General features: G+C 35.1%; 1 protein-coding gene across 1 annotated transcript; it reads right to left on the bottom strand.

Moving 5' to 3' along the window:
- Window positions 1-88: 88 nt before the first annotated feature.
- LOC145619316 (general transcription and DNA repair factor IIH helicase subunit XPD-like) lies at window positions 89-13775 on the bottom strand. Its single transcript, XM_081673987.1, has 14 exons — window positions 13663-13775; window positions 12215-13142; window positions 10094-10176; window positions 9538-9941; window positions 9079-9272; window positions 8741-8921; window positions 8327-8451; window positions 7530-7619; window positions 5835-5913; window positions 4574-4650; window positions 2424-2481; window positions 1969-2339; window positions 613-1643; window positions 89-535 (listed from the first exon to the last, which is right to left on the bottom strand). The coding sequence occupies exons 2-12, from the start codon at window positions 13018-13020 to the stop codon at window positions 2052-2054; spliced, it is 2385 nt and encodes a 794-aa protein (XP_081530113.1). The 5' UTR covers window positions 13021-13142; window positions 13663-13775; the 3' UTR covers window positions 89-535; window positions 613-1643; window positions 1969-2051.
- Window positions 13776-14384: the final 609 nt, after the last annotated feature.

Raw genomic sequence — 14384 nt, 5'->3', positions numbered from 1 at the left:
TATAGGTCTAAAAAAAGGTACAAACAGATCAGACTTTATTTTATTTTGCTCTGTAAACGGCTCTGATCGTTGTGATATATATTTCCTCAAAGTCAAATCATTTCATACATACTGTTTTTTTAATTTATTTTAGGAAAATTTCACTTTTGTTACCGGGGAAAATTTTAATTTTATTTTACTACCATACAAAAACAAGTTTGTTAAAAATTGCTACCACTACTAATATATATACATGTATACAAAACTCAAGTTTAGCTCTCGGAGAATCTTCTCAAAGGATAATCAACTATTTCAGCTGTGTCTTCAAAGCTTTTACAGGCAACTGTCAAGATTCTTAGAGAAATGCAGCCCAGCTACAAAATCTAAAAAATGCAATCAATGATAGAGTGCTATGACTTTTCACCAATGCTTTATGTCCAGATCATATCATACCATGTTCACAGGGTAAAAAGACAGTCAAAGCGGAATTCTTTCTGAAGGGACATCAATATTACGAGAATCACATGCTTCCAACATGTCATTTCTTGAAGCACAACTGCAATATACATGTCATATGTGAGCACTCACGAAATTCAGTTTAGCGAATCAAACTTTTTTTGACAACAGAAATACCTCAAAGAAATCCTCAGATATTGCCACGCATTATCTGCCTTTGGATTCATTGCAAGCGCACGAACATAGTAGCGGATAGATTCCTCGTACATGCCCTGTCAAGAACTTAATATAACCCTATATTTTTCTGCATGAGCTCAATAGGTAAAATGCAAATCCTAATTAAATTGGGTGCTGCATGCACCAAAATATCATATCTGCTGATTAGGTATGAGAAAGTCAAGGTTCAATGGCATAGGGTGCCCCCAAGGACTTCATAAATGCCCATATACCCCAGGCCTCAATTAGCATTATGCTTTTAGATCCCAATTCCTAAATAGGTGAAGTAGCTAATAGTTTGAATACTATACTGCCCTGTTATTGTAAATAAATGGTAGTACTTGTATTGAACTCATTTGTATTATTGTAAAATACATCCCATGCCAACGTTCACATCAATGCAACTCCCTCACCAAGTATCCCCAAGTACGTGTTTCTCTTATTACGTTTTCACTAACACTCACCACCTTTAATAGTTTTTGAGTGGTAATAGAATTTTATGGAGATATACATACTTAGAGGTGGAGGCAATACGTACAAGGGTCATTAATAGCATGGAAAACAAGGAAGATCCGGTTACGAATAAACACATTTAGATGTAACACAGAGGGTAGAGGCAAGGCACTCAAGACTCAACTCTATTATAATGGTCTTTTAATTACAAAAATACAACTACATTCCTCGCAAATTAGCAGAACTTCTAAGCAACAGTCTTGGTCTTTTGACCACAAGTAAACACCCCCTATCCTGTGCGAGGATAAAATAAGCATGAAAAGGGAGGGATACTGCAGGAGCTCCTTGACTTGTAAATATGACTCTCAAAGTAGAAAAAGATCTCAAGGCCAAGTTCACAATGAAAGGCCGCTGTCACTATTTCACTAATTATACACAAGAAAAACAGTAACAAGTAAAAAGTAGAACAGAGCCTGGTTGGCATAGCTGATACCCATATTTGCCCATGCACGAACGTAATTGGGCTTCAGATCTAGGGCCTGGTAGACACACAATAACTTAAGTGTGAAAATGTTACACACACACAAGAGAGAGAGTAGCAAAGTGAATCATTGTTATAAACAGAAAAGCAATTTTCAATCAGCACCTCATAAGTTCATAATTTCTCAATTAAAGAAGACCTAAACTCAAACAGTCAAACTCAACCCTTTCTAGCTCCTTTTCACCACAACCCCTTTAGCTCTAACCTTATCACCCTTTGTCTTTTGACAAACATATTAATTTCAATACAAATCAATACACACACATTCATGTTCATTTGTTAACTAATTACAAACAAAATTCATGCAACTTCAAAACCCATACCTTCAACTTTGCCTTTTTACCTTCCTGTTTCACAGCAGGAGCTCCCTTCCGCTTTCCAATTTTTAACCTCTGAGCCAACAACCTCATAAGAAGATTATCCAGGTCATTCTGTTCCACTTGTGGTTCTTCACTCTGGTCTTCATACTCTGCCTGATCCTCTGCAGCCTCATCGTCTTCAACCTCCTCATCATCGTCCGCATCACAGATTGTCTTGACTGAAAATCTGGATCTGAATCATCTTCATCATCACCACTAGACTCAGTGGTATCCTCCAATGACTCTTTCTCAAAAACGGGGACATGTTTCATTATCTTCTTCCCTTTATTAAGAGCTTTCCTTTCAGCCCCACCATTTACTCCTTTCGAAGTCCCCTACAACAATGTACATCTTAGCTTTATATAGGGCATACACAAATTATGCCAGGCAAAACAAGCAGTTTTCAGCTAATTACTCACCACAACCCTCTTGGGGGGCACCAACACAGAACCCTTCTTGTTAGTCTTCATTAATCTCCTGCAAAATTCACACACCCCCTTTTCTCAATTTGCAACAAAACACCAAATTTCACACTCCATTAAACTAAATCTCAAATTGAGATAAATGTAACACCAACAGACCCAATTAAAACAACATATTCATTGGAGTCCCAATTTCATCTACCCAAGTTCCAAAATTATTCCTAATTCCAGAAACCCTAATTATCTATCTTTTCCTACGCCTAACACCACATTGATTCGAGCACATCAATAGAGCATAGCTGAATTATAACTGAGGTTTTCTTTGTTCAATTTACAGAAAATCGACTAAACCCTAGTCCGCAAATCGACATTCCGAGGAACAACACAAAAGCCACACTTATTTTACCAATTTGTAACCAAAATAACAACCAAAGAATTCACAACAAAATTAAGGACTATAGATACCACACTCGACATCAAACCCTAACAACATAGAAAACCCTAAATTACAAAAATTTTAGATCTACTAACAACTCCTCACAATCAAGTCACACACTATCATACAACCCTAAACTAACAACAATTCGCAAAATTTCGCTAAAAAATTAAAACCACGTACCTTCAAGAACACGAATTTGTCGAATTCACAATTTACAACTAACTCTAATTGCTTTCCTTTCCCTGAACCAGATGCTCACCACCACGCTTCAACAGCAAACCGCACAGGGTCGAAGTTCGAAACAAGGGGATGAAGGAGAATGAAGAAAGAACAGAGAGATTGAAATGATAGAGAAGCGGAAGAGAGAGAAGATGAGGATGAGAGAGAATATGACAAGAGAAAAAAATTATACCAAAAGCCCCCAAAAATAGGGCCCGTTACAATTCAAAAAATAACGGGGTCAACCAAAAGTCTTTCCAACTAAGCATCCCTGAAATTACCATTGCGCCCTCCTATTTGTATCCAAAACAAATAGGTCCTATGCGCCCAGGATTACTCGAATACATTATGCATGAAACAACAGTAGCTTTAACTAGGCCATCCGGGGAAAATAAAAAAAAACAAAAGCTTTCACTATCTTTTGAATTGGGTAGGAACATAAATTCTTGACTAATTTATAAATAAGTTCTGTACTACGTAACACGAAGAGCTAAAAACATGAATAAATTTTTTTAAGAGCTAAGACACGTGAACAAAATTAATAATAATAATAATAATAATAATAATAATAATAATAAGTTACTGGGTTTTTGGATACCCGTTTAAGCTAAAAAGCAGCCCAATGACACGGCCCTTTATCTCACATTTTGATAGGTCGGGTACCCACCCGCTAATTTTTGGAAATTCTGATTTTATTAACCGCTAATTTTGACGCAGGTCAGCGGGTATTCGAATTGGATAGAGCAGGATAGGATTATTGTTGAAAACTCAGAACACTGGCACGTCTGCACTGGCATTGCTCATCTGTTTGATGTCTTCCTGAGACAACAGGGTTTTCCTATCACTAGCACCAGTCGTATCGTATGGTTGAGCCATCTTTCGGAGAAACTGTAGCCAAGAAAATATAAAAAGAATAGAAAAACATTTGAAAAATAGAAACTAAAAGAAAAGAGTGAAAATAATGTTGGCAGGTGGATAGGTGGTACTAGATTAAGAAAGAAAATTATCTCAGTAGACAATATAAAACGTAGAGTGTGGCATACCTCTCTTGCTATGTGTAGAGTCATATCAGTGCTCAAATTAAGGTAAGCATCGCGGAGATGAGACAAAATCCAATCGAGCAAGTTAATTAATCCATCTGATTTTCATTTTTGCCCATTCTAGTTAACACAGCAACTACAACAACAGCACAACTAACTAAACACTGTTGCCAACAGCTTCTTAATGGAATTCAAATCTGTAAATGCATGAAAGACATTCCTAACGACTTAAGGAGTGACTTGCTAAGTTTGCTTTTAAAGAAAAATCAACATATTTGATGCAGAAATTTAAAATCCATTTAGCCACTATATCAAATGCGGAGTAATTATTTAAAAAGCCAACCGATATGAAGTATCTACACAAAAAAAACTAAGCAATCTTGTGCCTTTTGTATTAGTAGAATTTATGCACACCAAGACAAAAACAATTTGATAGTACACTTACAAACCTTTTGTCAGCGAAAATCATCATTCCATAATCAGCCTTTGACCGTATAACTCTGCCTACACATTGAGCAGCTTGTCTCTGTAAGAACATTTGAATCAGTCTGGCAACTCAAAGCAAAAACAATCATTGTAAATTAGTACGTAAGCCTCTGTCCCTTTTTTTTGCTACAATTTCCTTCTATATCCGTCCCTATATTTTTGCTACATTTTCATTTCAAGTAAGTGGTCCCAACAATTTCTCTCTACTTTTTCCCTTACCCCAAACACAAAACAACTTATTATGTGATATGAAGCATAATACTATCGTGTAATGTACTCGATTCATGATAATAAAATGAAGAACCAAGATCTCTAAAAAGATTATTATTGAGATCTCCAAGAAGATTATATAGTAATTGAGATCTCAATATTATAAACGGGTAAAGAAGATTATACTTTTAGGAAACAACTAACCAAGAATAATTTGTGAATGATGCATGAGATATAAGTTTCACATACTGTACAATTATACACCGTAATATTACGTGATGCAAGTAATATTATAATAATATTATATAATGTTCAAATAATATTACCGATGCACAAAATAATATCATTGTAGAATACCACCCATGCAAATTATTCATACGTGCAAATATATAGTATTAGATTGCATGCATATAATATCACCCATGCAAATAATAAGATTTTTTCTTCTATGCATATAATAAAGAGTGTATCACGCATGCAAATAAAGAGAATATCACCCACACAAATACTAAGAATTTTTTCCTTATTAGTGTAGAATTAAATTTTGTGATTATCTTTCGTGATCATATCAAAGATGTTGTAGAATAATCTTCCGTGATATTGTAAGGAAGGAAATCTTATTAAAAGTCATGCATAACATAACAATTTTATTTGCTAAAAATCAATTGTGTAGAGTATATATTTATTTTTTTAATTGAATAATCTATTTACTATATTATACCTATACACTACTCCGTATAAGATAAGTGAATCACGGAGTGACACTTATCAGCTCCACATCGATTCGCTTGTCTTATAGTATAGTATATAAGATCATAGATAATTACAAAGTATTATTTTATTTTATTTCATTAGTTACTTATGCCGAGCACCACACCCATGTCCAAATCTCGGACAGTTTCCGTTAGGAATTGCCATACCGGTCACTCAAATCTGTACCCGTATCTGATCCTTTTAGCCGAGTCAAGGTGACTATGTTAGTAATGGACAACGATATTGTGGTAAAAACCATACCAAAGCATCAAAAGTCAAAAAATCTCCTTCTTTAATCTGAAACGTGTCCCGCAAATATTCTAGTCGGGCAAGCAATATCCTGCAATGTAAAGAACCAACAAGCTCAGTTATTTGATCTCAGCTGATGAGTATAAAGATGTTAAAAAAAAACACAGATCGCACATCACAACAGTAAAAACAATAAAAGATAATGAGAAAGCATTGGCCACCTTGGTCATAGAAGTAGTTTGGCCATAAGAGGCTGAAACCAAGCAATTTATGACAGTCTTCTGCCACAGGTTACGACACAATGAATGGAATTTGGGTGGTGTCAGGATTGGGCTGTTACAAGAGTCATACACTCATACACAATTTTATTGATGGGAAAGTGGTGGAGGTTTTGTTATTCACAAGGGAGTCAAGAAAGAGGGGAAAATTCTATAGACAAAGCACATTAGAGAGAGAAGGATATTATGGAGTGTTTCTTTAGTTGGTTTTTGGAGTGTTCAAGCCACAGAGAATGCTTGTACTTGGGAGAGAATCAACCTTACCCTTAATTAATGTAAATTCCCCCCTTCCCCCACCCCCCCCCCCCCCCCCCCAAAAAAAAAAAAAAAAACACACACACACACACTTTTTCTCCCTTTCCCTCTTCTCACTCTTCCACTTTCTTGACTGAAGGCCATATGATCCCTTAATATTACGACTTTAAGAGTGATGATACTATTCTTCTCAAGCTAGATCCAATAAAAGGCTCTATATATATCAAGCAGTTTTCCTATAGAAGCAAAGTTCATGAACTACAACCAATGATCAATAATAATTAGAGCAAGATCAACCGAAAGTCCTAAGACTTGGTATGACATTGGCAAAAGTGGTCCCCTCTTGTCTCATCAGGAAGACTTCTACAATTTTTTGCATTGACGTTTCTTTTATCTTGCCAAAATTTAAATTGGGTCTAGATTATCAACACCCAACTTAAGACATAAAAAAGCACATTGGTGATATCATTATCTTGGTTGATGATGTTGGCATTATGCAAAATATACATTTTGACAAGTTTTAGGCTAGTAGAGATAAATGTAATTAAATCTTAAAAAGTCTTCACAAGATTGTGAAGCTTAAATAATACTTCCTTTGCTTATATTCAATTGCATCACTGGATCTTGGCACAAGAATTAAGGAGATGAAAGAGATTTATTGAGGAGAGAAAGAAAGAGAAGGGAAAAAATAAAAAAGAAAATAAGGAAAAAAAAAGAAAGAAAGAAAAGGACCCATGTGATAGTGACCAGAGAAAGGTAGAGAAAATTTATTGCCCAAATAAGAAATGACACAAGTAATTGCAATTTCCTTTCATGGAAAGGACGCAAGTAAAAAAATAAAAAAAAAAGAAATAATTAAAACAAAAAACAAACAAACAGAGAACATAATATATTTTAGTTAAAATTTTAAAGAAAGACTAGGGTTGAACACGCCCTTAGTAACAAGAATGGCATCCTCATTGACCAGAGGCCACTATTTTCCCTTACAAACACCTGTAACACAGTTTCAGTGTTGAGATGGAAAGATCCATTCAATGATGAACTATAGGTTATAAGCCTTCTCTAGCAAATAATGAACACTTCAAAGCATTTTTCGTACATATTCTTAGTTTTCGGAAGAAGAAATTATTGCAAATCAGCCTGTAGGCACTCAGAAGGGACAGTAGGCACTCACTTGCTTAATGTGTATTGGAAAGGAATCCCAAACATTATCACTAGCCTGCCATAATGCCGATCAAAATCTATACCTTCAGCTACCTTTCCCCTACAATAGAAGTGAAGTATGTAAACATCTCAAAATTTAACCAATAATTAATAATCAAATAACAAGAAGAGAACAATAAGGTCCAGCTTCTTAAGGATTAAGATAACAACCTCTATAACACCTTTGTTATTAATCACCACCGCTTAAACCAAAAAAATACATCATGTGGCATTTAGCCGATCACCATATTGTCAAAGGAGAAATGGTGATGGTTACTACCTTCGGTAGCCAACTTGAAGCCACATGGTTATACATTGAGGTGTCTCTTTATAGGAAATGGTGATGGTTACTACACTCGGTAGCCAACATGAAGCCACATGGTTATTGATTGAGGGGTGTCCTTAGTGGTGTTTGTGTGCTGGTCCCATGGCCAAGCCATTTTGCAGTAATAAGGTCTATACTCAGCTAAATAGTATAAAAAAACAAAGCTAATCAGGGTAAGTCTCTAGTTGGCCAATTCAAACTGATCTAGATTTCTGAACCACACCTCCAGCCTGACAAGTCCAAGCTGGTCCAGGGGTGAATAGGCTCACACTAACCTGATCCGCTTTTAACCACGTCTAGTTGTCAATTTATAAGCTAAAAGGAATTATAATAGTTAAGTGCCAAGCCCAAAGAAACTAACTTCAAACGCACAAGTAGTTACTTTTCCAAAAGTTGAAATTACTGACAGAAGATGACATATATATCAAACATAGCTAAAGTACCTAGCGACAGAGAAAAAGACAGCACCTCTCCCGCAATCACAAGCCCTGCGGTAGTTGTCTAGAGCCAATGTTGTTTCCACGACATCTTGAGTTTCAATGAATACAAGCTTATGCTGCATTATATCCTACAAAAGTTAAAAACAGTTGAGTTGTTATTAAGGAAGCCCATCCCTCAAGTATTAAAAATCTTCATCCAGAAAAAAAATAAAGAAACTCTATGAAGTAAGATCCAGTTAAACACTAAACACGCACTGATAAACATGATAACATTTCAATAAAAGACTATTTGTATAAAGCATCAACGCATTAATTCACAAAGCAAACAGCTGGATTTTTTTTGAAAAAAAAAAAAAAAAAAAAGAGATCAGGCAATGTAGAAAGTAAGGAAACATGATGCTTAATCATCATCTATACCTTCAGAATTCCAGTTTCATTCCAAGTATTAACAATGGCATCCATATATGAATAGCTGACAAAAAAGCATACTATTCCATCAGGGACTACAGAAACCATTTCTAGTAGTAGCCTTCCATAGTTCCTTGCAACACCTGGATCACTTCTCATATCATACTTTGTGCTGACAGGAAGTTGATCACTGAAACAAACATACAAACTAAATTAGTCACCAGCCAAGAGACAAAGATATTTACCTGTTAATCAAAGATATATATTCTCAATCAAAACTTCGCACAAAATAGAGTAAAATTTCCAATGCAAAAGATAAGAATGCAGATGGTGCCTAAAGCTTTTACCTTCCACGAGTTAGAACCATCGGACATATGCACTCCCTTGTCAAGGACATGGTGAAACTTCGACTGACTACAGGATTGAAGTTAAGAAGGCGAGGATACAGATCTATAGGACTCAGAGTTCCTGAGGTAATCACAACTGTCTGGAAGCGTTCAAATACAGGCTTTATAGCAAGTGAAGCATCATGACAGCTCAGCTGAAAAATTCCAAAGAACAAAAGAAATTCTAAAGAGAATCGCAAGCAATGAAATCTAAAAGCACAAAAAATACAAAAAGGCAAGCAATACAGAAATGAAACACCTACGACTTAAGGAAAATTCAACATGAGGACAGTAGATAGTAATAACATTACAACAGAGAACAAATAACAATTATAGAAACAAAGAGAAGGGGCAAGAACGACAATTAACTGTATATAGCAGGCTAGCACTTTTATACACATAAATAGCGTTTAAACCAACCTGGAGTATAGGATCAGGGATATCAGGCATTCTCTCATCGAAAGGTTCAATGATGATTGAGAAACCCCTCGTATATGTGCTTACTAGTGTTGCAAAATTACAAATTGTCTGAACATTTAAGTACTCATTTGTATCAGTTATTTCTAGTGTCAACATAAGAGAGTGCAGGCGGTCATAACAAAATCTCAAGGTTTTTTGGTTGAGTCCAACTTGAGAATTAAGGGATGCTACGAAAGAAACAGGCGACTCCTTTTCAAAATTCTCAGTTAGCAGCCGGCCTTTGAGATATTGCACCAATCTCCGCAAAACTGATAAAAAATGCTCTGCTCTGCGGATATTCCCTGGTACAGCCTCTTTCAGAATATCATCAGGAAGAGCTGGGTTGGAAAGCCAAGTATCTCCATCTGGAGAAAAAAGTAAATACATAAATAACAATAATAATAATAATTAACAACAAAAACAACACCAGAAGCATTCAGTGAATCGTAAGTGAATGCCATCACCTGGATAAATAATAGATATTTTAAAATAGAATTCCTATACAACAATGACATACTTGGTAAATTTCTCCCTTGGGCCAACCCTTCAACAAGGCGGTTGTACTCTGCACGAAGTTTACCTGCATCTGTGGCCTTGAACCTTCCCAACACATCAAATGATAGAACAATAATAAGTTAATATTATTTCATAAACTAACCTTCCACATAAAATGGATAACATAATCAAGTAATATATATTCATAAACTAGTAAGCTAAAACAACAGATTGTTAACTTTTTCAACTGACAACATCAAATACAAGCAATACGTCTGTCCCTTATTGTTTGCCCCATTTCCTTTTTTAGAGTCAAACTTTGACAACTTTGACCATTCATTCTGATTAATATATAAGTCAAAAGACTATCATTGAAATCTTATTTGATTCATCCTGGAGTATAGTTTCTAAATATGTAAATTTCATAATTTTATTAACACAAATATTTAGATAATTATGATAAAAAACTGTCTTGAAAACTGTGTAAAAGAAAATGTTGCCAAGAATTGGGGGTGGAGGGAGTATACAATTTCTGTCTAGGCAACTATATAAAATATCTACAGGTTTGAGATAACATAACTGTAAGCGCATAATCGATTTGGGGCAATGAATAAGTGGAGTAATATCAAACTGAGAAGATGTAGTAGTGTTTTGATGAGAAGGGAGATACAGTAAAAGTAATTACCCCACATATTGGGGTAGTTACATCCTCTTTAATATCACTTCATTCATAACCACCTCTAACCACCCTAACTTTCATTAATTTGACTTTTTATCACTTCCTAACTATGCTACCCACAATCCAAGTATGCCCTAAAAAACTATCCAACCCTAAAAAGTATCCGGCAACATATTGGTACCAAATCCTTCTTCCATTGTTGGCCTTAAGAACATTGGGTCACTTTGGTGAATGCAACCTAGCCACAATTGATTTAGCCACAGCAATATAGGCAATATCTTAATTTTATTCTTCAATATTATTTGCTACACTTTGTTGAATACTAATAAGACCGCTAAGGCAAATTTCTTAGCAAAGCTCACTCTAGATCAAACTCATGTAGTCATCTTAAAGAATCATGTTTTGACACCAACAGAAACCGTCCAACATTATTACTTATCATGTTGGCTAATATCCCAACAAGGAGAACAATTGATTGCAAGCAAGCCCCAAATTTATCAAACAAATAAAGTCCAGCAACAAAGCTCATATTATGGCTTAAGCCAAATTCAAAATGAATTTAGCACTGAATGCTTTCTGCCATAGATGGGCTTAACAATATTGGATCATTGAGATGAATGCAACCATGATTTTAATCGGTTGAGCCTCAATCGTACGAAAGGCAATATCTTACAACTTCACTAGCTTCACACTGGACAATTTTCCATTACAAAACACAGCCTAGATCAACCTCAAATCTACGTAGCATGTTTTGGCACAGTAGGATATAGTCGAACATTATTGAGTACTCCCTCCGTTTTTTTTTTAAGTGACACAGTTTGACCGACACGGAGTTTTAGGAGATTTTATCGACTTTAATAAAATAAGATGTTAGTGGGGTAGGTTGGAGGAGTAGGAAATGATAAAGTAAAAAAGTGAGAAGAAGTAGGGATCATGGGAGGAGTGAGAAAATGATAAACTAAGAGATAGTGGGACCATTGGTAGGTGCATGTATATTATTAAAATGTAAGAGATTTCTAAAAGATAGTGTGTCACTTAAAAAAAACGGAATGAGTACTTAAAAAGCTGGCTAATATACCAACAAGGAGAGCAAAAGGGTTACAACCAAAAGTATTATGTAAAATAAAGTCCAGCAAAGAATATTACTATGGCTTAAGGATAAATTCAATTACAAACTTGTAAATTTTGAACCTCGCGACAGTCAAGAGCTGTTATAAGATCAAATTTTCAAAAGTGATTTGAGAAGAATACAATGAGAATATCTCTGCCAAGTGCAAACAAAAGGCAACTTCAGCATTAAACTTTTTTATCCAATAGGATATTCGTTATACTCTCTACAATTCATCAAACAAATATAAATGCAGGCCAGCATTAACACAATGGACTAACTGATAAGAAAGGTTGATTGAAACTCAAGGGTCATAAACAATTAATAAGGCAGCTTGCAAAGAAAAGCTTAAATACCTCTCAATCTCTTGATACATCTTGGAAATATTTCTGGTAGCACCTTCAAGAGTTTGTCTTCTCACACTGACACTAAGAGCCTCCATGCAGACATTATCAATGTTATGAGCCTCATCAAAAACAACCACAGACTCACATTGCATCTTTTCTGATATTATCCCAGCAACTTTTGGATCAAGTAGATACTGGTAACTGCACACCAAAACATGAGCAAATTGCACCATATGTCGTGCCAAGAAATATGGACACCATCCTTTCTGCTTGCCAAATGCTCTCAAATCCTGCAGAGTATAAACTCCTAGGGGCAAAAATTCATCAAAACTAGCTTTCTCATAATTCTCAAAAAAGGAGCATGTAGAGATATCCGGATTTTCAATTGCCAAAGCTCTAACCCAACTGGCTGTGAGCTTCCGACAACCAGCATCAACAGAATCTCGATTTTCAGCAGAGACAACAGCTGGATTTATGCACAAATTCTTACGAGAAGATAACCCAACTGCAAGAAGCTGAGCTGAAGGGCCAAGGTGACGAACTTGATAGTCATAGAGCAATTTCAACTCTGCTAGGGTTTTCTCCATCTCATGAACCGTTCGAGTGCAGTAAATGAGTTTGATAGGTTTTGAAAGAGCATAACTAGTGATAAGGGACAAAAGGGCAATTGTTTTTCCGGTTCCAGTGGGCATTTCGAGCAAGCAATGACCCTTGGCATCGAGGGCTCGCTTGAGTTCGACCATGTAGGAATGTTGTTCAGGGTAAATGTGGTCATATGGGAAGTAAACTGTAATGTCTTCTATTTCAAACTTCATCTCGATCTCCCCACTTTGAACAATGGTTTAATATTATACTGGGTTTTCAATGTTGATCTCACCCACAAATCACTGCAACCCCACCAAATACACTAGCCAAATCAAGCTTCTACATTGGTTTTCTGAAATTATAAAAAGCAACCCCATTTAACAACAGTTCAAATGTATGATCAGACACACACACACGAGAACAAATGAGGCATTGCTTAAAGAAAAATATGAATGAATGCACATGTACAAATTAATTAAGTGTAAACCATAAAGATATTTTCTTGAATTCATATTCCTATGAAACAAACATACATCATACATGAATCAAACCCAAGAATCATTGATGGAAACCAACAAGTAGTAAATTATCAGGCCCGTCCCTGAGGCAGGGCAGGAGGGGCAGCAGCCCTAGGCCCAGGGTAAAGAGATTTGATTTCATATTGAATTATCTCGAAAAATACATAATTTTAGGGATATTTGATTCAATAATCAAATTACGCTTATCATTTTCTTATCTTTTGGATATGATGTTTCATAATCTAAGAATTTACGAACCCTAAACTTAAAGCACTGATAATTAAATTAGATTAGATCAAATATAAACCCTAGATTGTGAAATTGATATGATGATGACTACAACAAACAACTTACCTTAGAAGCTGCTTCAATGGGGGCTACAAGGATAAGATTCAACGGAGAACGCTTCAATGGAGAACGTTGAGTACGCTTCAATGGAACGGAGGCCTTCAAAAGCCATGACCCGCCATAGTTATAATATGGGTTAGATCCGTCCGATAAATAAATGGGCGGGTCTTTAAATCATCAATAATCATCAATCAATAAATACGTAGTATAAAAAGTTGACTTTAATAATTTTTATCTTGGTGTGTCCTTCAATAATTTTCTTTCAGAAAATCTTTAATAAGTAAAGTTTAAAGAGGTAAAAGAAAAGTTAATTTTTTTTTTTTAAAAGTTAACTTAAATATAAATAACAACCTAAATTGTAATAAATTAATTATTGTCTAAATCCTTAACTATAATAAGAATAAAAAACAATCACATCTTTAGAAAATATCATATAGATTATCAACATAAGATTTTTAACAACAATAATTTTTTTTTTAATTTTTTTAATTTCCTTCTAAAAAATCATATTATAAATAACGACTTTAATTGTAATAAATAATTATTGTCTAAATCTTTAATTATAGAAATAATAATAAACAATCACATCTTTAGGAAAATATCATATAGATTATCAACATAAGATTTTTATTAATTATTTTTCAATTCTTGTGGAGAACATTTTAGGGTTTAGGGTTTAGGGGTTTAGGGTTTAGGGTTTAGGGTTTAGGGTTTAGGGTTTAGGGTTT

This window comes from Chenopodium album, chromosome 27 (genome assembly GCF_948465745.1).
Source record: "Chenopodium album chromosome 27, dcCheAlbu1.1, whole genome shotgun sequence".
NCBI classification, from domain to species: domain Eukaryota; kingdom Viridiplantae; phylum Streptophyta; class Magnoliopsida; order Caryophyllales; family Amaranthaceae; genus Chenopodium; species Chenopodium album.
This window is presented reverse-complemented; position numbering and strand designations above follow the sequence as displayed.